Source organism: Salmo trutta, chromosome 17, assembly GCF_901001165.1.
Source record: "Salmo trutta chromosome 17, fSalTru1.1, whole genome shotgun sequence".
In the NCBI taxonomy this organism is placed as follows: Eukaryota; Metazoa; Chordata; class Actinopteri; order Salmoniformes; family Salmonidae; genus Salmo; species Salmo trutta.
This window is the reverse complement of record NC_042973.1, coordinates 7,605,397-7,627,562: the sequence shown is the minus strand read 5'-3', so window position 1 is coordinate 7,627,562 and position 22,166 is coordinate 7,605,397. Positions and strand designations below refer to the sequence as shown.

The window sequence follows — 22,166 nt, the reverse complement described above, 5'->3', positions numbered from 1 at the left end:
ACAGAATGTAGGCAGTGGCAGGCAGACAAATGGAGGGGAACGGAAACTGTCTGTACAAAGATGCCCAACTGTGTCAATCCAAGACTCCAATCACAAAATGAACCCCTTCAATCCAAGAGGGGGTAACTACTAAATGAACCCCAACTCTTACTACCAGTAAATATCACTAGAGATCGTCACGGTTTTAAAATGCATTGTTGTTAAAAAAAAATATGAAAAAACAGAGTCCCCCCTGGATTTCCATAGCAAGACGGGTCAATCATCGGGCCAGTGGTGAGCAAGACGGGTCAATCATCGAGCCAGTGGTGAGCAAGACGGGTCAATCATCGGGCCAGTGGTGAGCAAGACGGGTCAATCATCGGGCCAGTGGTGAGCAAGACGGGTCAATCATCGGGCCAGTGGTGAGCAAGACGGGTCAATCATCGGGCCAGTGGTGAGCAAGACGGGTCAATCATCGGGCCAGTGGTGAGCAAGACGGGTCAATCATCGGGCCAGTGGTGAGCAAGACGGGTCAATCATCGGGCCAGTGGTGAGCAAGACGGGTCAATCATCGGGCCAGTGGTGAGCAAGACGGGTCAATCATCGGGGCCAGTGGTGTGAGATATTGCGTGTGACTGACATACGAACTGAGATAGTCCCACCCCCCCTCCCATTTCATCGTGGGGGGAAATAATTATGTTTCAGCCCTCCACCGTGAAAATAAAAACTTGAAATAAGCCAAAGACAAAAGGACAGAGCCCTCCTCATAACCTCTCCAATCAGTCTTGCGAGAGAGTTTGGTAAGGAAATCCTGTCTCATATGACGGCTGGGTTTATCACTAACCATGATCAAACAAGGCAACAGTAAACATGCCGTCCCCCACGAATGATGCAGCGCACCCCCCCGCCCGCTTGGGCCAATTGGGATATCGCATGTGACTAACACATTTCAATTACTGTGTGTGACCACAGATGATCCAATATACAAGATCATCCAGATACAAGTGGCCGATCTAACAATGAAAATACATGTCTTCAAAAGTTACCCCTTCTTTTCTTCCTCCCGGGTGCGACTCACACATTCCAGTTAATTACCATAGCTCCAGCCTTAGGGCCAATCAGGGGCATTAAGTAAATGCCGGATCTCTATGGCAACACGCATCATTCACCCAAGTTCAGTCAAAACCGGGCCTGTGCTGTCTGAGATATCGAACTAACGTACGAATGAACAGATCTAATGTTATGCTCGAAAGACACCTCAGGAAGAGAAGATTATTTACCCTAGTGTGCACAGTCCACTTACAGTAACTAAAGCCTCATTTTGCAGTGTTGCCTTGTTGTATCCTCACTGGTTGTACCACTGCCTGGTATGGCAACTGCTCGGCCTCCGACCGTAAGACACTACAGAGGGTAGTGCGTACGGCCCAGTACATCACTGGGGCCAAGCTTCCTGCCATCCAGGACCTCTATACCAGGCGGTGTCAGAGGAAGGCTTAAAAAGTGTCAAAGACTCCAGCCACCCTAATCATACTGTTCTCTCTGTTACCGCACGGCAAACGGTACCGGAGCTCCAAGTCTAGGTCCAAAAGGCTTCTAAACAGCTTCTATCCCCAGGCCATAAGACGCCTGAACATCTAGTCAAATGGATACTCTTTTACACTGCTGCTACTGTTATTATCTTCGCTTAGACACTTTAATAACTCTACCTACATGTACATATTACCTCAATTACCTCGACACACTGACACTGTACCTGTACCCCTGTATATAGCCTCGCTATTGTTATTTTACTGCTGCTTTTTAATTATTTGTTATTTTGATTTCTTATTCTTATTTTTGTAGGTATTTCTTTTTAAACTGCATTGTTGGTTAGAGCCTGTAAGTAAGCATTTCAACCTCCACACCTGTTGTATTCGGCGCATGTGACAAATAAAATGTGATTTGATTGTACAGTGTAGACTCACTAGTGTGTAACCTGGTTGTACAGTGTAGCCTCACTAGTGTGTAGCCTGGTTGTACAGTGTAGCCTCACTAGTGTGTAGCCTGGTTGTACAGTGTAGACTCACTAGTGTGTAACCTGGTTGTACAGTGTAGCCTCACTAGTGTGTAGCCTGGTTGTACAGTGTAGACTCACTAGTGTGTAACCTGGTTGTACAGTGTAGCCTCACTAGTGTGTAGCCTGGTTGTACAGTGTAGCCTCACTAGTGTGTAACCTGGTTGTACAGTGTAGCCTCACTAGTGTGTAACCTGGTTGTACAGTGTAGCCTCACTAGTGTGTAACCTGGTTGTACAGTGTAGCCTCACTAGTGTGTAACCTGGTTGTACAGTGTAGCCTCACTAGTGTGTAACCTGGTTGTACAGTGTAGCCTCACTAGTGTGTAACCTACTCAGACTGTTAAGAAGTCTTTTTGGGCTGTATATATATTATTCAAGGGCTGTGTCCCAGCATGTACCCTGGAGGAATGAAATATTTGTTCATTTTGGGAAGCGGTGAAAACATGCCATCCCTCTAAAGACACTACTACAACTGGAGGCTGTCCCTAAGACCCAAACACAAAGCATACTGCACAGCAGCCAATCAGCAAGGGCTCAAGACAGACGGGGACATAGAATCCAAACCCAAACAATCAAAGACCAAGGCAATAATCGATTGTGTGGGCAAACCATCGCCCTGCTTGAAAAGTTATATTTTTTTAATCCTTCTCTCCTTCCTTGGAGTAATCAGCAATCTAACAGGATTGGAAGGTGAAGGCAGGGGTTGTACCACATAGCTTCCCATACATGTCCCATCAGGTATTGCTTCAAGGAGAAGAGGAAGTAAATGTTTCAGAACAGGACCTGTTTCAGAACAGTAATGACAGCAACCGGTCTTGCCAACTGGACAATGAGTGACAAGGAGTTGGAATGGCAGCCAAAACTGATCTGGGACCAGGCTAATGCTTTGTAGTGAGCAGGAAAACAATTGGAGCCATACATTAGAATGAGAAAAACCACACGCCTCGGCAAAAATCATTAATGTACAGCATGACAATGCAAATCAGTCATCACTCCAGTTGTGCAGGCAGGAGGTGGGGTTGGGGGGTTGGGAGGGTGGGGGTGGGGTTGGGTGGGGTCAATGATAAACAAATATCACATTCAAATGAACTACTACGTACAGAGGACATCCACGTGTAAAAGCTGTGGCCATCAACCTCTGTCCCCTAAAGACTCACACCGCAAGAACAAGACAGGGCTGAGAGAAACACAAACTGAAGGAGAAAAAAAAACAAGGACACTCGAATTCTCTGACATACAAAATGGATTTTGTTAACCACACAGACAATGCCCATAGCACAGAGCCATGTCAAGCTGAAAAGAAAAACACACGTTTTGTCCCAACCTTCCAGCGCTCTCACCAGATACCACACATAGTGGAACCTGCTGAAGATCTCCATGTCTGTGACAGGTTCGTGTGTGTGTGTGTGTGTGTGTGTCTCAGTCACCGTGACGATGGCTAGCTAGCGTTATCTACCTTCACCTGTCCCATTGCAGCATCTCTAGTGACAGCCCCGTCACAGTCGCAAGTTAGCTGCCTCTCCACAACAAAACCTCCCTCCCTTCCCTCTGTGTGTGTGTGTGTGTGTGTGTGTGTGTGTGTGTGTGTGTGTGTGTGAGAGACAGTCATCAACACTTGTCACCGCTGCTGGCTGAGCTTGGCCCCTCCCCCTTCCGCTAAGGCCCCATCGGCTTGCGAAGGTCGATGGGATGTGAGAGAGTGTGTGTGTAGGTCGACGGGATGTGAGAGCGCGTGTGTGTAGGTCGACGGGATGTGAGAGCGCGTGTGTGTAGGTCGACGGGATGTGAGAGCGCGTGTGTGTAGGTCGACGGGATGTGAGAGCGCGTGTGTGTAGGTCGACGGGATGTGAGAGCGCGTGTGTGTAGGTCGACGGGATGTGAGAGCGTGTGTGTGTAGGTCGACGGGATGTGAGAGCGTGTGTGTGTAGGTCGACGGGATGTGAGAGCGTGTGTGTGTAGGTCGACGGGATGTGAGAGAGCGTGTGTGTGTAGGTCGACGGGATGTGAGAGAGCGTGTGTGTGTAGGTCGACGGGATGTGAGAGAGCGTGTGTGTAGGTCGACGGGATGTGAGAGCGCGTGTGTGTAGGTCGACGGGATGTGAGAGTGTGTGTGTAGGTCGACGGGATGTGAGAGTGTGTGTGTAGGTCGACGGGATGTGAGAGAGCGTGTGTGTGTAGGTCGACGGGATGTGAGAGAGCGTGTGTGTAGGTCGACGGGATGAGAGAGCGTGTGTGTGTAGGTCGACGGGATGTGAGAGCGTGTGTGTAGGTCGACGGGATGTGAGAGCGTGTGTGTAGGTCGACGGAATGAGAGAGTGTGTGTGTGTGTGTAGGTCGACGGGATGTGAGAGCGTGTGTGTAGGTCGACGGAATGAGAGAGTGTGTGTGTGTGTGTGTAGGTCGACGGGATGTGAGAGCGTGTGTGTAGGTCGACGGGATGTGAGAGTGTGTGTGTAGGTCGACGGGATGAGAGAGTGTGTGTGTGTGTGTGTGTGTAGGTCGACGGGATGTGAGAGTGTGTGTGTGTGTGTAGGTCGACGGGATGTGAGAGTGTGTGTGTGTGTGTAGGTCGACGGGATGAGAGAGTGTGTGTGTAGGTCGACGGGATGTGAGAGAGCGTGTGTGTAGGTCGACGGGATGTGAGAGCGCGTGTGTGTAGGTCGACGGGATGTGAGAGAGCGTGTGTGTAGGTCGACGGGATGTGAGAGCGCGTGTGTGTAGGTCGACGGGATGTGAGAGAGCGTGTGTGTAGGTCGACGGGATGTGAGAGCGCGTGTGTGTAGGTCGACGGGATGTGAGAGCATGTGTAGGTCGACGGGATGTGAGAGCATGTGTAGGTCGATGCTGGCTGGTGCTATGGGGTTAGAATAACCAACACAACTCCATGCAGAGTAGCTCCGGCATAAAACATTTACACAGCTTCTGTTTGAGACCTCTCACACACTGTACGCCTGTGTACAGACGCATGTTTTTCTGCAGCACAAACTTCAAGGTCCCTTCGCCCAGTGAGGTTCTCTGTGACACGATGGTGCCCTCTGGCAGTTCACATAAAACTTACTAAAAACACACTGATGAAAATGAAATGCACATGAGTCTAGGCAAGGTGAATGTCAATAGCTATAGCACCTATAGCATTTAGCTTATAGTTTGAGATTTATCAACCTAACAAAATCTCTCTCCCATTCCCTTTGCAGCAAGGCTTAATGACTAGAGAGTTAAAGAATATGCTGTATCAACAATACATAAGGTGAATGAATGATTGACATTTACCACAGCCCGGCATGCATGGACTTCAACGGACACACACAACACGGAGCACGTCAGGCATGTCTTATCCCGGTCACGTCAGGCATGTCTTATCCCGGTCACGTCAGGCATGTGTCAATAATACATCATGGTGACTACACTACTCTGTCTACATGAATGACTGGGTCGGTTTTGCTCTAGCAGTCTACTAAATCCCTGTCAGGGGCAATCAACATGCAGAAAGAACAGGAGACAGCACAGAAACAGGATAGAGACAAAAATGGGGGGGGAAAAAAGGCTTACCTGCAGAGCAGCCTGGGAAAGAGTAGAGAGTGGAGGAGGAAGAAAGAGGAGAGATTAGAACTGCTTATACATACTGGCAGAAAGAGCGGGAGGGGAAGGGCGAGAGGGAGTTAGAAGAAAGGCAGAGAGAGGGAAAGAGGGAGTGTATGAAAGAGGCAGAGAGAGGGAAAGAGGGAATGAAGGAGCGAGGCAGAGGGAGATGGAGGGAGCGAGGCAATATAAAAATAGCATCTACTAAAAAGGGAGGGGGTTGGAGAGGGAGGGCGCTGGGAAGCAATGCGCTCAAGGACGAGCGGAAGTTGGCACGGGCCACCTATGAGAGAGGTCCTGGCTGGAAATGGTGCTTAGGCTGGAGAGCCAGCTGCTGCTCACCACGTGCCACGTGCGCACACACACAATAAAAAAAGGGAGCTTGAAAGAGATTTTCATGAAGACACAGACTACCTGACGTGCTATAAGAGGCCAGACAGAAACAGACAAAACTCACCCATGCACGAAAACAGGTTTCAGTTAGAGTTGTCCTGAGTGTCTTGGACTTACATTGACTACCAATACAAAACGAATTTGATTTATTTTACCTTTAACAGGGAGTTCCATTGAGATCAAGATCTCTTTCGCAAGGGACCCCTCCATGCACACAGTTTAATGGGAAATTTTTCTCCTTTTAAAAAAAATGGGGATTTAGTTGGTGACTTAGGCCAAGATGACATCTACCACCCAACACCGTGGAATTAGAGGTCCGTGATGGGTGACATGGTGGCGAAACGTACCCCTGTTGTTAAGTGAGCCCTCCGGAACTTCCGACCCACTTGAATAATGTAAGGTGTGTGACTGTGTCCACTGCATGAGATCACCCTAACGTTGTGTACCAAATGGCATCCTATTCACTATGTAGCGCACCACTTTTTACCAGGACCCCATTTTAGGACGTAACCTGTGAGATGCCATTACCCAAGCCTGTCCAATGAAATGCCATTACCCAAGCCTGTCCAATGAAATGCCATTATCCAAGCCTGTCCAATGATGTAGATAGTTAATAATGGCTTCATTCATAACAATACATACTGTATTTTTCTATGTCTTTGGGGGGGGGGGGGGGGGGGGGTTTGAAAATCGGAGCAGAGTTTCAGGGCTGGTCCTAATAGAAAAGGGTAGTAATACAATAAGAAAGGCCTTTTAAATCGCTGAGAGATCCACTCCCATCAGATCACCACTAGACCAGCCAGAGGCTCATAGAGCTGTCCAAGGCTAGGGACGGGGGGGGACGGGGGTGTACCTTCTGTTGAATGGTGGAGTGTTTCTGCTCCATGTCCCTCTTCTCTTTGGCTGCATCCACCACCAGCAGGTCCAGCTGAAACACAGCAGAATGTGTGAAACCATTAAGTGTGTGAGTAAACATGTCATATTATTAAGTAGGTTGCATGGTTTTGCTCACCTTAAGCCTACAAATACCTCGTGCCCATACCAGTAGTCTTAAAGAGGCTTTCTTCACCTCAACAGGGTTGTGTTCATTGGGGCATAATCAAATATGACTATCTTATTGGACAAGTCCAGGGAGTCTCTCCCGTTCTTACATCTGGTGCCTAATGAACACGATCCAGCGCTGTTCCCCACAATCCCCAGTAGGCTTCTGCAATATTGCTTTAACACATCCAGTGCTAGGGTACTGAAGTACTGTCTGAGAAGGTCCGGTGGTCACACAAATGTCCTAGGTGGCAAAGGTTCATATGGATATTGTCATATATCGGCATAGTAACAAACCCCCACCTCGCAACCCCAAACTGTTCACACCCCTCTTGTTGACGGACAGAAAATGCTATTTTAAAGCTAATTTCCTGCAATTCTACACATTTTCCATGACGTGTGTTTTTATGATACCAGGAGTCGAAAGCCTGACAGTTCCACCCAACAAATGATAATAAATATATATTTTCTGGTGTGTGATTTTATAGTCAGGACCTGTGGTCCGTACTGACCCCGCCAGTCGAGTATGGGGGAATCTAGTGTTTTCAGAACAGTGCAGATGGATGTGAGACGAGGAAGACACTTTAGATTAGCAAGTATTTGAGATCAAGTTTGTTTGTAGGGGAAACTGAAAACTAGCAACCAGAGACTCCAAACTAGGCTACTAAACTATCTTGAACAGCCCTTTGATGTAGCTAGAGAGGATAGTCAGCGTGCTCCTTTTCAATCTAGCCCATAGACATGTCGATGTCCCGTGGATAAACAACTGCTCCTTTAAGAGATGAGCTCTCCTCCTTGAACAAAATGGATGCCACCATTGATACTTTATCATGTGTGAAATTGGATTGTGGGGAGATCTATTCTCTCCTTCCTGGTTAGCACCACATCCACCACACTAAAACAACTTCAGATTGAGTAACTTATTGACTGTTTAATTAGGTCACTTGTTTCCTACATCAGTGTAATTCGAGTCTCCTCGTGTGTCTAAATCAGCAGCTAGGATAATTCCTCTCACAGAGAGGAAAACACTACCCGGTGACAGAGGAAATGTATTACTTAGGCTTAGAGTTCCAATGAACCACAAATAACCATTCCTCATCCAGCTTCCTCATTCCCACCTTTCTCTACCAAGATTTACATTTACATTTTTAGTCATTTAGCAGACGCTCTTATCCAGAGCGACTTACAGTAGAGAATGCATACATTTCATGCATTTTTTATTTAAATTTTTTGTATTTTTTTGTACTGGCCCCCCGTGGGAATCGAACCCACAACCCTGGCGTTGCACACACCATGCTCTACCAACTGAGCCACAGGGAAGATAATAATCATCGCAGCAGGAGGAACAGCAGCAAGAAGAGCTCGGTCACATTTTCCATTTAAACCTCCCCTGGCAAGGAAGGAATTTGCTGGTTTATCTGACCAGTGACCACGGCAAACACACACACACGAAAGTGCATCATTTCTGGCCAAAGACCCTGCCTAGTGCCACTGTTAACTAGGGCACATTTGTGAACCCAGAAAAAGAGAACTGTTTATAGGCAGAAGCAATTTGTTTTCAGCTCAACTCCTAAGCAGGGAGGCCAAGCGTTGACTTCCATCATGGCTACACTATTCTGTATCGAGAGAAATGCCATGACCGAGGTTCTCAAAACTCTCCTCGGGGTCGCCCTGCCCATGACCGAGGTTCTCAATCCTCTCCTCGGGGTCGCCCTGCCCATGACCGAGGTTCTCAATCCTCTCCTCGGGGACGCCCTGCCCATGACCGAGGTTCTCAATCCTCTCCTCGGGGTCGCCCTGCCCATGACCGAGGTTCTCAATCCTCTCCTCGGGGTCGCCCTGCCCATGACCGAGGTTCTCAATCCTCTCCTCGGGGTCGCCCTGCCCATGACCGAGGTTCTCAATCCTCTCCTCGGGGACGCCCTGCCCATGACCGAGGTTCTCAAAACTCTCCTCGGGGTCGCCCTGCCGTTACACGCATTTGATATAGTTCAGATCAAGCACACCTGATTCAACATGTCGACTAATCATAAAAGACCTCGACTCGGTCAATCAGGTGAGCTCGTTCAGGGCTACAATACAATTATGAAACGTCTGGGGGGGGTCCCGAGGAAAGGTTTGATAAAACACTGCTACAAGGCATGAGAGGGTGTGGTGTCTAATTTCTGCATTACCAAATGAGGAGAGTTAAACTCCACACACCAGTCAGAGTTATATTTAAACTACATCTTTAATAATTAAGAGCTTTGCAAAAGCACTTGACTTTCAATGATGCGCTCTCTCTAATGAACCATTGAAAGTCTCAACACAAAAGTACAAAGATCTTTTATAGCCAAGATACACCCCTCTCAACGTACATGACGAACCACAGATTTTAGAAACAGTTCACAAAGGGACTTTATATTTGAGAAAGGAGTATCCCTTATCCAGATAACATTCGCTATAAATTATCGTTCAGTTTGGTCCCTAAGACGAGGTTCTAATCTCGTTCCTGGTACTTCATAGTACAAAAACACCAACTCATCCAATGGCATACATCAATTGTCAACTCTAGATACTCCCATCTCAAGTAAACCCCTTCTTGATCCCACTCCTGGACAAGCTCACTGAGGGGAGTGACTTGCGCACAGACATTGTGGAGACAAATAATTGGTTCCCCATTAATCACGCCATCCCTTTACATGGTTTAAGAATAGGTAAAGACACATTCACATATGAAGACAATGTTCCATCCTGTCCTCTTCCCTTTCTGATATTCTGCATAGCACCAGAGACATGGGAAAGACAAGCCTGACCTCTCCCCTCTCTGGGCCCTAAGTGACTGAGCCCCAGCTGAGGGAAGAAGTCAGGCTTCCAACACCAGAGTCCAAAGGGATACATTCTAATGACAAGTATCTCACATAAGAATATTATGCAAATAAAACATCTTAATTATCTATGTTACCCAACTAATTGTGATTCATCCGCCACAAGGGCCAGGGCTGTGGCCGGGTTGGAGCCACAGTTTCAGTACAATGGGAGCCAACGGGGTAAAGGCCTACCTGTCCCCCCAGCTGTTTCATCAGAGGTTGTAGTTCACTGAAAAGGTCGTAACCCTGATGGAAGAAGGTCAGGTGGGCGTACATGAAGGACAGCATCTGTGGAGAGGAACGGACCAATCAGAGATGTCGGATACGAGGCAAGAGATGTAGGATCAACGTACTGCTACTTAGGTTTATACGAGGAAGTCCTCTGGAAAACAATATTTACCGATTTGAGGATTTCCGATCTTCTCTTGGACTGTAGTACATTGATCTGTGTGGGGGGGAAAAGGAAAGTTCAGGGTTAGATTGTATCTATGAGAAAGCTAGAGAGAGAGCACTGTACTAGTGAAATTATGGAATCAAAACACTCTTCCTAGTTCCAACCAATCAACTTTAAATGTATTTCAAATTAATTGGTCCCCATTAAAAAGAGCATCAAGACTAGCATATAATTAGCAAGAATTACGCCACTAGATTGAATAGATGGCTATCCCTCTCTTTGACATCAGGGGGAGCCCCTCGTCCCTCTAGCAGAGAGATGCTGCAGTCAGTATGATGCGTCCTGTGATCTCATATGCCTAGCTGCACTGTACACAAACTGCTATGACCTATCTGTTTACCCTTTAGACAGAGTGAATTAACGTCACACACACACACCGTCTGTTGCAGTCTGCTTCTACCATCTTTCACATCGCCTTGATATCTGCTGAAGGATTAAAGACTAGCGGAAGGTTCTAGGGCGCTGGTTGTTTACCCACTGGGCAGTTGAGAGGATATTGAGCAACGTAAAGCACAGAGTCAATTGGAAAATGTCTCAATATTCCACTACAGCTGCTAAAGGGGGTCGTCGACACGGACAACTCACTCGTACAGTAGACAGAACACATTCAAAATGTAGAACTTAGGTGGAATGCCCCCCTTTCATTTTTATCAGCGGTGCTTTCCAGGCTTGGGCTATAGATTTTCGGAGCTTAATAGCAGAAAAGCTCACTACTACACTACCCCATTTAGGGGCGAGAGAGAGAGTCATTGATAAATTATCAAATCAGCCCTTGAAAACCGAAAAATGCCCTTATTGTGAAACGTATGCACTAGAAAACAGTCCACTTCCCCATTCCCAGCAACACCGTCTTCGTCACAAATGGCACCCTATTCCCTAAATAGTGCACTACTTTATCCCAGAGTCTTATAGCACCCTATTCCCTATATAGTGCACTACTTTTGGCCAGAGTCCTATGGGCCCTAGTCCAAAAGCAGTCCACTAAAATTAAGAATAAAGGTGTAATTTGGGACGCATATTATGGCTACGGCTGGTCCCCTTATCAGCCGACATTGTCCATGTATCATCACTGCAGCCGCCCAGGAGCAGGCAGGGCTGTATTCCGGTGATACACAACTGTTCTCTCCATTGTGAAAGGTCAGCCAAGCTATCAGGGAAATATACCTTGTTTACTGTAAAAGCCGCCACTTGACAAGCCTGGGCCTTCAGACTAAATGTGACAGCCCTAAACATGTCTTTCTGTCGTCCCATAGATGGTCAGAGGTCCAGTGAGTGAACAGTACCCTGTTGGACCTATAGGCTGAATGTGCCTGAGTGTGAGGATTCTTATCAGGGTCTGCCTTGCATGCTACAGAGTAGAGGCCTTCACCTTTCCAAAACAGGGGCCGTGCTGTGTGTGTAGGCTACTGTGAGGAGGTAGAGAGAGGGGACCCTCTTGCAGGGGCCGTGCTGTGTGTAGGCTACTGTGAGAGGTAGAGAGAGAGGACCCTCTAGCAGGGGCCGTGCTGTGTGTGTAGGCTACTGTGAGAGGTAGAGAGAGAGGACCCTCTAGCAGGGGCCGTGCTGTGTGTGTAGGCTCCTGTGAGAGGAGGTAGAGAGAGGTGACGTTCTAACAGGGGCCATGCTGTGTGTGTAGGCTACTGTGAGAGGAGGTAGAGAGAGGTGACGTTCTAACAGGGGCCGTGCTGTGTGTGTAGGCTACTCCGAGTGTGAGCAAGTGACACAGGAACATGGAGGAGAGAGGCAGAGACCACAACCAACCAAGCAGACTTGCTATAGTAGACTAATAGCTGCCATAGCTAGGTTATTAATCATCTAACATGATTGCATAGCACCAGTCTTGACTGCATCTAACCTGGAGAAGATGGGGCTGGGCGATTTGGCCAAATAACATCACGGTTTTACATTTTATTTACAGTATTTTATGTTTTTGAATAATAAAAGCTCAACATTTGCTTTATAAATGGTGGGTGAGCCCTGGGTAGTAACACAGAGCATTCAAAGTATTCAGACCCCTTCCCACATTCTGTTACGGGGCATTGTGTAGATTGTTTGAGGAACATTTGTTATTTAATATATGTTTTAGAATAAGGCTGTAACTGTAATGACAAAGCGAAAACAGATTTTTAGAAATGTTAGCAAATGTATTACAAATAAAAAACAGATACCTTATTTACATAAGTATTCAGACCCTTTGCTATGAGACTCAACATTGAGTTCAGGTGCATCCTGTTTCCATTGATCATCCTTGAGATGTTTCTACAACTTGATTGGAGTCCACTTGTGGTAAATTCAATTGATTGGACATGATTTGGAAAGGCACGCACCTGTCTATATAAGGTCCCACAGTTGACAGTGAATGTCAGAGCAAAAGTTTCCCAACAGGCACCTAAAGAACTCTCAGACCATGAAAAACAAGAATCTCAGGTATGATGAATCCAAGATTGAACTCTTTGGCCTGAATGCCAAGCGTCACGTCTGGAAACCGCTCACAACCTGGCCAATACCATCCTTACGGTGAAGCATGGTGGTGGCAGCATCATGATTTGGGGATGTTTTTCAGCGGCTGGGAGACTAGTCAGGATCGAGGGAAAGATTAACGGTGCAAAGTATAGCGAGATCCTTGATGAAAACCTGCTCCAGAGCGCTCAGGACCTCAGACTGGGGCAAATGTTCACCTTCCAACAGGACAATGACCCTAAGCACACAGCCAAGACAATGCAGGAGTGGCTTCGGGACACATTTCTGAATGTCCTTGAGTGGCCCAGACAGAGCCGGACTTGAACCCAATCTAACATCTCTGGAGAGACCTGAAAATAGCTGTGCAGTGACGCTCCCAATCCAACCTGACAGAGCTTGAGAGGATCTGCAGAGAAGAATGGGAGAAACTCCCCAAACACAGGTGTGCCACGCTTGTAGTGTCATACCCAAGAAGACTCGAGGCTGTAATCGCTGCCAAAGGTGCTTCAATAAAGTAGAGTAAAGCATCTGAATACTTATGTAAATATGCTAGTTTTTTTGTCCTAAAGAGATTTACATGGTTATTAAAACGTCACGGTAAGCCTACACGAACCACAGACCTTATTTTAAGTGTTTCTAAAATCCCCCATGGGGAAAAATTAACGTTGTAAAAACAATTGGAACCATTTCCCCGTTTGACCGCTAGGTTTTATGGGTATTATGACACCACTGTGGGGCTCTATTGTTCCAGCCTAACACGGTCACACCTGAATCGTATTAATTTGACACCAAACAGAAGAAAACTGACTGAAACTGAGGGACTGAACTAGTCCAATATGAAACACCAATTTTCGTTTTCCAGTGCAAAGCCAAGTTTTGCCCTTGAGAGTACAATCCTGACACTGATTCAGCCGATTATCTGCCATTTGCAGGTGCTGGGCTGGAACTAAACCCGGCACACCCTAATACTGCACTCTAGGACAGGGCTTGGTGAACCCATGTCTATGCTACTTCATAGTAGGATGAAGTTGAAAAACGGATCTAAAAAAAGGTCAGTCTAAGCATGTTTACTTACCCCTGAAGGTTAAGTTCAGGATTTCTAAGGTAAACTGATCCCGTGTCTGTACCTGGAGGACATAGTCGAGGACGATGTGGCGGAAGCACTTGCGCGTAGCCGTCAGGATGTTGGTGGCCTCCTCCACCTCGTGCTGCTTGTTGCGTGGCGCCTGGGCGTTCTTGTTCAACGCCGCCTCCTTCTCCTCACTCACCTTATCAAACTGTTTCTTAGCCTCTTTGAACTTCCGCAGGTCCCTAAGGGCAGGAGTTAAAACATAGGTCAGAAATAGGTATGACACTGAGGAAGCCTCATCTCTGCTAAATGTTTGTCAATCTAGTCAAATTGTACTTCATCCAGGAATATAGGCATTACTTTCATTCATTCATTCATTCATTCATTCATTGGCATTCAATTGTTTATTTTCTTTTTGAGACAGATTGTTTGCAGCCATGTTTTGGTTGTACAAGTTGCATGGAGAAGGCAGTGAGATTCTCTGGTTTCACATGGTTTAAAGTAACCAGAACAAGTGGCTGTAATAGCCCAGATACCAGTAACCAAGAAGGACCAATTGATGCCACTCGAAAATAAGAAAATGTGCGACATTCAAAAACGTATTAACAAGTGGTCTAGCTAATCATTAGAGGAAAATGTCTCTCTTCTATGTCTATAGTATTTTAAAGGAAAGTAATGTCCATAAACATATCATTTCTCTCCCTTCTTGTGAGTCCAAATGAGTCTACCGCCTTCAGAGTGATGTCATATGCTCGAGTTAAGTATTTGACAAAGCAATTAATGACTATTCGGATATTAGCCTCGCATGCACGCTGACAACTTCAGAGTGGAACTAAAGGTTAAAGCTTGAATCATTTGCTAGTGTGTGCAGTGTGAATTGTACATTTAAAATTAATTGACACAGATATGAGGACACTAGTTACTCTAAACAGAGGAAAAAGGTTAGTACCTCAACTCAATGTCCGACATCTTGTTTTCTGGCTTGTACAGCTCGAGTCTGAGTAAAATAAAGTCACCTTGGACTGCTTAGGAGGAGTGAGTTGTTGTTTGGGAAGATGGTTTTGAGTGTTTCTTTTAAAAAAGAACACTGATGTAGGAGTTTTGCCTGTATGTGGTGTGGGCAAAGACAGCTGGCTGCATAATTAAATAAATGAAGTTCCCCGCAGGCTTACACTCTTACGTAAACTGTCTGGGGAAAATGTGGGTGCATTAGCTAGTAGGTTAACAAAAATGTTCATTATTTTAACAGAACCTAATATTCTGAACAATAACCTAGTATTCCAAATTGCATCCTGGACTGAGTCTCATCCCATCCTGCATTGTATCGATGTGCTGCCCCTAATCTCTTCATACATAAGCACGTGATGCTTGTGTGCGTGGGCTTCCTCCTTTTGAGCAGTTTTTTTTTTTTTACACCACTCAACACGACCATGTCATTTACTTCCTTAGTTATTTTCGACCAAGATCATGATCTATCAGAAACCATTTGTATGTTAAATACAGAGAGCCTGTTCATAACTTAATGTCCATTGTTATGGTGGACAAGAAGAACACTTAACAGTGATGTGTTGATATACTTACTCTTTGACAAATGTTAGAAGCTGTGTCTTAATCGATCGCTGGGCCTGGTCAAACAAAATCTATAAGCAGAGAAACAAATGACTGATTAGTACCTATCCAACCTTCTCATATTTAATTATTACAAGCTGGAGTGTGTGAAACTCATTTATTTACACGTAATGGTGTGTGTTCTGCAAGTCAGCACCTCATCAAACCAGGGTGTGTACCTCTACTTTATAGGTGAGTTCACAAAACGTGACATAAATCAGCATTGTTCGGACTGTCCCTTTCAGGAATATTTTAATTCACACCAGCCTAGAGGTTTCAAAACTCAAATCAGCTCGATAATGACATGCTGTGACGCAGCTAGTTAGTCAGAGACCACCGACTCATAGAACTTTTACTAACGGACAGTCAGCAAAATTAGCCTCAGACACAAAGCTGAAGGCCTCACGGTGTTGAGCCTGCTGATGCAGGGCCAGACAATACGACCAGTGTGGTTGGGACAAGACTGGAGGGCCGTGCTCTGGTGACAAAACAGATTTGGCTCTGTGCTTTAAGGATCATGTGCTCGGGTTAACACTGAGTAGCAAACTTGAACAAATCATTCAGCTGATCTCACTGCAGTCTCCAGTGTCGAGTCATGGTCTCAGACCCTAGGGTTTAGGCAGTAGGACACTAAGACAGGACTAGGGAGGTCTCTCCAGTGTCGAGTCATGGTCTCAGACCCTAGGGTTTAGGCAGTAGGACACTAAGACAGGACTAGGGAGGTCTCTCCAGTGTCGAGTCATGGTCTCAGACCCTAGGGTTTAGGCAGTAGGACACCAAGACAGGACTAGGGAGGTCTCTCCAGTGTCGAGTCATGGTCTCAGACCCTAGGGTTTAGGCAGTAGGACACCAAGACAGGACTAGGGAGGTCTCTCCAGTGTCGAGTCATGGTCTCAGACCCTAGGGTTTAGGCAGTAGGACACTAAGACAGGACTAGGGAGGTCTCTCCAGTGTCGAGTCATGGTCTCAGACCCTAGGGTTTAGGCAGTAGGACACTAAGACAGGACTAGGGAGGTCTCTCCAGTGTCGAGTCATGGTCTCAGACCCTAGGGTTTAGGCAGTAGGACACTAAGACAGGACTAGGGAGGTCTCTCCAGTGTTAAGTCACCATCTAAAACCTGCCCTGATGCACCGTGGGGTTTAGGGGGAATGGTAGAGAGGGTAGGACATTAACAAGTGTCCTACCACACTTGAAAGAAGAGACTAGGGATGCATTTAAGCAGGCAGGATGTTTGTTCCCTGTTACATGCGGTTAAAGGCTGTGTTTGGAACATGAGATGTTTTTGGTTTTGCAGTTCTGCTTTTCAGAGAGACGAAAACCCAACTATTTTAAGGTCCCATTCCTGTCAAAACCACCCACTGGCACTTAACATTGATGGTCTTTGGATTAGACACACAAGCCAACTGTATATCACAACCACGTTAAGGTTTTAAATCAAATGTCGCCGGCCATACCGTGTGATAGTTGATCATCTCCTGCAGACTCTCAGCAAACGTTGTGAGACTGGACTGTGGGAGAAAAAAATAAAAGTTTAACAAAGATTCCAGGGCGGCGCGTTAGATTCCAGGGCGGCGCGTTAGATTCCAGGGCGGCGCGTTAGATTCCAGGGCGGCGCGTTAGATTCCAGGGCGGCGCGTTAGATTCCAGGGCGGCGCGTTAGATTCCAGGGCGGTACACTAGGTCTCCAGTCACCCAAGTCATACTGTTTTCTCTGATACCGCAAGGCAAGTAGTACCAGAGCACCAAGTCTAGGACCAAAAGGCTCCTTAGCAGCTTCTACCCCCAAACTGCTGAACAATTAATCAAATGGCCACTGAACTATTTACATTGACCTTCCTCCCTCCATTTGTTTTTACACTGCTGCTACTCGCTGTTTATTATCTATGCATAGTCACTTCACCCCTACCTACATGTACATATTACCTCAACTACCTGTACCCCCGGACACTGACTCGGCACCGGTGCCCCCTGTATATAGCCTCGTTATTGTTATTTTATTGTGCGACTTATTTTTTACTTTGGTTTATTTGGTAAATATTTTCTTAACTCTTTCTTGAACTGCACTGTTGGTTAAGGGCTTGTAAGTAAGCATTTTGCAATTTTTTTATTTATTTAACTAGGCAAGTCAGTTAAGAACAAATTCTTATTTACAATGACGGCCTACCGGGGAACAGTGGGTTAACTGCCTTGTTCAGGGGCAGAACGACTGATTTTTACCTTGTCAACTCGAGGATTCGATCCAGCAACCTTCTCGGTTACTAGTCCAATGCTCTAACCACTAGGCTACCTGCTACATTTGTTGTATTCGGCACATGTGACAAAGTTAAATATAAAAAATCAAATCAATCTGTATTGTGACGGTATGTCCAGATACACGGGACAGAACAGTGCCGTGTGAAAACATCAGTCTAAGAGAAATGTATTATCCATGGATAATAGTCCTATTGTATGAAATGGTCTCTCACACACACCGCTCCAGGCTGCGACCATTTAGTTGCATTTCGCAACCCTTTGACTTGGCAGTGAGTGCTGCCCTTTCTACATGGTCACACTTCATGCCAAACGTCACTTCACACTGCTTTTTTAAAAAACATTTATGAGGCTACAAATCAGGATTTGGTCAAACAGTAAATGTGCATTATCCTCACGTTTCCTGTCATTAAAGTCCCGCCCTGCAGCTGTGATGAGCAAGCCACTTACTCCCTCTCCCCCCTGCACACTGGGAGAATAAACAGTGTTTGTCCTGATTGTAGACTAACATTTCAAAATCCAATTGCAGGAGAAACACTTAAAAAGAGAAGAGGTTCTCAGCTTTCTGTAGGTATCATTTTCTATTTCTCATTTGTGCTCTATATGGCGGCAGGGTAGCCTAGTGGTTAGAGCGTTGGGCTAGTAACCGAAAGGTTGAAAGTTCAAATCCTCAAGCTGACAAGGTAAAAATCTGTCATTCTGCCCCTGAACAAGGCAGTTAACCCACTGTTCCCCTGTAGGCCGTCATTGAAAATAAGAATTTATTCTTAACTGACTTGCCTAGTTAAATGAAGGTAAAATATAGCAACTATTTTACAACCAAGATATTGGATATGACTTTTGAGATAGGGAGTGTGCAAAACGCGCATCGGTCATTGCGAGTGGCTACAACTGCATCGTTTTAATTAGGACATGGAATTTACCGTTCCTGTATGGATGTGTTAAGATTCAACATATTTCTTGACTACCATCCCAGTAGTCTATTACACATCTTAATAAAGCACTGAATGGCTTTATAAGAAATTACTTATTTTTTCTATTGCGTGATGCTTCAGATTTTTTTCCTGGTGTGACCAAATCATGGGCTGGTGCCACCAACTGTAAAATTAAGTGGCACCAGTGGACATTGTTACTCGAGCCCTGACACATAACACACTTATGAGCGACGGGGTATTAACACTGAATTCCAGACTAGTAGAACCTCCGGAGGGTGACTGAGGTATGGCTAAGCGGAAATCCACGAGAGTAGAGCCACGCTGCTTTAGGTCATTTGAACCTTGAGCAACAATGGTGCTTTAAGGGAGAATTCTTCAGCCAGGGCATTCTTTCAGAAAAATGCACTATGGCTGAACTTCAGACCCAGGGGAGAAGCTATAAAGGAAAGTGACAAAAAAGGAACAAAAATGCAGAACCCTCAGAGGTCGACCGATTAATCGGAATGGCCGATTAATTAGGGCCGATTTCAAGTTTTCATAACAATCGGTATTTTTGGCCACCGATTTGCCGATTTTCTTTTTTATAAATATTTTTTAACTAGGCAAGTCAGTTAAGAACACATTCTTATTTTCAATGACGGCCTAGGAACGGTGGGTTAACTTCCTTGTTCAGGGGCAGAACAACAGATTTTTACCTTGTCAGCTCAGGGATTCAATCTTGCAACCTTACGGTTAACTAGTCCAACACTCTAACCACCTGCTTTACATTGCACTCCACGAGGAGCCTGCCTGTTACGCGAATGCAGTAAGAAGCCAAGGTTGCTAGCTAGCAATAAACTTATCTTATAAAAAACAATCAATCAATCATAATCACTAGTTAACTACACTACTAGTTTATCTAGCCTGTCCTGCGTTGCATATAATCGATGCGGTGCGCATTCGCGAAAAAGGACGGTCGTTGCTCCAACGTGTACCTAACCATAAACATCCATGTCTTTCTTAAAATCAATACACAAGTATATATTTTTAAACCTGCATATTTAGTTAATATTGCCTGCTAACATGAATTTCTTTTAACTAGGGAAAATGTGTCACCTCTGCAGAGTCAGGCTATATGCAGCAGTTTGGGCCGCCTGGCTCGTTGCGAACTGAACTATTTCTTCCTAACAAAGACAGCCAACTACGCCAAACGGGGGATGATTTAACAAAAGCGCATTTGCGAAAAAAAATGCACAATCGTTGCACGACTGTACCTAACCATAAACATCAATGCCTTTCTTAAAATCAATACACAGAAGTATATATTTTTAAACCTGCATATTAGGTAAAAGAAATCCAGGTTAGCAGGCAATATTAACCAGGTGAAAATGTGTCCCTTCTCTTCCGTTCATTGCACGCAGAGTCAGGGTATATGCAACAGTTTGGTCCGCCTGGCTCGTTGCGAACTAATTTGCCAGAATTTTACGTAATTATGACATAACATTGAAGGTTGTGCAATGTAACAGGAATATTTAGACGTATGGATGCCACCCGTTAGATAAAATACGGAACGGTTCCGTATTTCACTGAAAGAATAAACGTGATAGTTTCCGGATTCGACCATATTAATGACCTAAGGCTCGTGTTTCTGTGTGTTGTTATGTTATAATTAAGTCTATGATTTGATAGAGCAGTCTGACTGAGTGGTGGTAGGCAGCAGCAGGCTCGTAAGCATTCATTCAAAACAGCATTTTCGTGCGTTTTGCCAGCAGCCCTTCGCAATGCATTGCGCTGTTTATGACTTCAAGCCTGTCAACTCCCGAGATTAAGCTGGTGTAACCGATGTGAAATGGCTAGCTAGTTAGCGGGTGCGCGCTAATAGCGTTTCAAACGTCACTCGCTCTGAGACTTGGAGTGGTTGTTCCCCTTGCTCTGCATGGGTAACGCTGTTTCGAGGGTGGCTGTTGTCGATGTGTTCCTGGTTCGAGCCCAGGTAGGAGCGAGGAGAGGGACGGAAGCTATACTGTTACACTGGAAATACTAAAGTGCCTATAAGAACATCCAATAGTCAAAGGTATATGAAATACAAATCGTATAGAGAGAAATAGTCCTATAATTCCTATAATAACTACAACCTAAAACTTCTTACCTGGGAATATTGAAGACTCATGTTAAAAGGAACCACCAGCTTTCATATGTTCTCATGTTCTGAGCAAGGAACTTAAACGTTAGCTTTCTTACATGGCACACAATGCACTTTTACTTTCTTCTCTAACACTTTGTTTTTGCATTATTTAAACCAAATTGAACATGTTTCATTATTTATTTGAGGCTAAATTTATTTTATTGATGTATTATATTAAGTTAAAATAAGTGTTAATTCAGTATTGTTGTAATTGTCATTATTACAAATAAAAAATGTATTAATTAAAATAAAAAATTGTAAAAGAAAATAATAATTAAATGTAAAAAAAATAAACAAATCGGATGATTAATTGGCAGTGGCTTTTTTTGGTCCTCCAATAATCGGTATCGGCGTTGAAAAATCATAATCGGTCGACCTCTGCCCTCAATGCAGAAATGTGAGAAGATAGAGGAGTCCCAGTAAAGAGAGTCGAGAGTCGAGGAAACTGGAGGTTTCCTAACAGTATGAACAGACAGTTACTATAGGTCTTTTACCTCAATGACTTCATCTTTGGTGGAGCTCGCAGCGAGCTCGCGGATTCCATTGACAAACTGTTTGTTTGCCGTGTTGTAAGCCTTGCCGGCATCGATCATCCCGATGCATAGCTTCACCAGCTAGAGGTGAGAGAACGAGAGAGAGAAAGGGACAGGGATGACAGAAGTGAGTAATGGATGAAATAGTGCTTGCTTTCCACACTGTCCCTTTGGGCCACTTTCCCATGTTCAAACACTGGAGTTTGATAAATAAACAACTTGGAGAAAGGCTGATAATCTAAAATGTAAATCCACCAGAAATATACCTTTTTATTGTATATAATCCTTGAGAACTATCAATCACCAAAATAAAAGCTAGACAGTCAGGAAGAATTAAAAAAATATATATACACATACATACATTTTGTTATGTTTGAGCAGAAGAACACAGCATTAGCCATGGCAAAATGCAAAGACCTGCATTAGCGTTGGCTCACAAAACTACCTCCAATTTCCTTCATACACAGAGACAAAAATGGTATCCAGGAGTTCATCTGACTCTGTGGAAGTATATAAAGGGCCTCATTGTTAAAATACCGAAGTATCCCTTTAAAACATTCTCTCAGCTGCATGACAAAATGTGTAGAATAAAAGGAAATTAGCTTTAAAACTGAAAAAAAAGGGTCTCAGCTCCATGGATTAATTCGTAGAATTGCAGGAAAATTGCTAAAATGTCTATACACCACCAACGATGGGGGGCCTCTAAAATATTATCAGATTCACCGACGGGCCAACCGCGGCCACGACCTATGCCCCTTTTTGATCCAGAAAAAGTGGTCGCTAAGGATGCATTTCC

At 45.1% G+C, this 22,166-nt stretch overlaps 1 protein-coding gene and 1 long non-coding RNA gene across 9 annotated transcripts in view; both read right to left on the bottom strand.

Annotated features, from left to right (window-relative positions):
- LOC115151514 (arf-GAP with coiled-coil, ANK repeat and PH domain-containing protein 2) overlaps window positions 1-22,166 on the bottom strand; it is a 77,804-nt gene that overhangs the window by 34,381 nt on the left and 21,257 nt on the right. For 5 of the 8 annotated variants that reach the window (XM_029695504.1, XM_029695503.1, XM_029695505.1 and 2 more), the window contains exons 3-11: window positions 21,332-21,451; window positions 16,943-16,996; window positions 15,461-15,519; window positions 13,938-14,121; window positions 10,297-10,341; window positions 10,089-10,184; window positions 6,860-6,934; window positions 5,584-5,595; window positions 3,135-3,179 (exon numbers count right to left, since the gene is read on the bottom strand). In XM_029695504.1, the coding sequence (XP_029551364.1) occupies window positions 3,135-3,179; window positions 5,584-5,595; window positions 6,860-6,934; window positions 10,089-10,184; window positions 10,297-10,341; window positions 13,938-14,121; window positions 15,461-15,519; window positions 16,943-16,996; window positions 21,332-21,451 (690 nt within the window). The remainder of the gene's footprint in view (window positions 1-3,134; window positions 3,180-5,583; window positions 5,596-6,859; window positions 6,935-10,088; window positions 10,185-10,296; window positions 10,342-13,937; window positions 14,122-15,460; window positions 15,520-16,942; window positions 16,997-21,331; window positions 21,452-22,166) is intronic. The other 3 variants (XM_029695507.1, XM_029695511.1, XM_029695506.1) reach the window with 2 other exon arrangements.
- Window positions 1,837-3,060, bottom strand: LOC115151516 (uncharacterized). Its single transcript, XR_003867315.1, has 2 exons — window positions 2,363-3,060; window positions 1,837-2,328 (listed from the first exon to the last, which is right to left on the bottom strand). It is a non-coding gene; the product is annotated as an uncharacterized LOC115151516 (long non-coding RNA).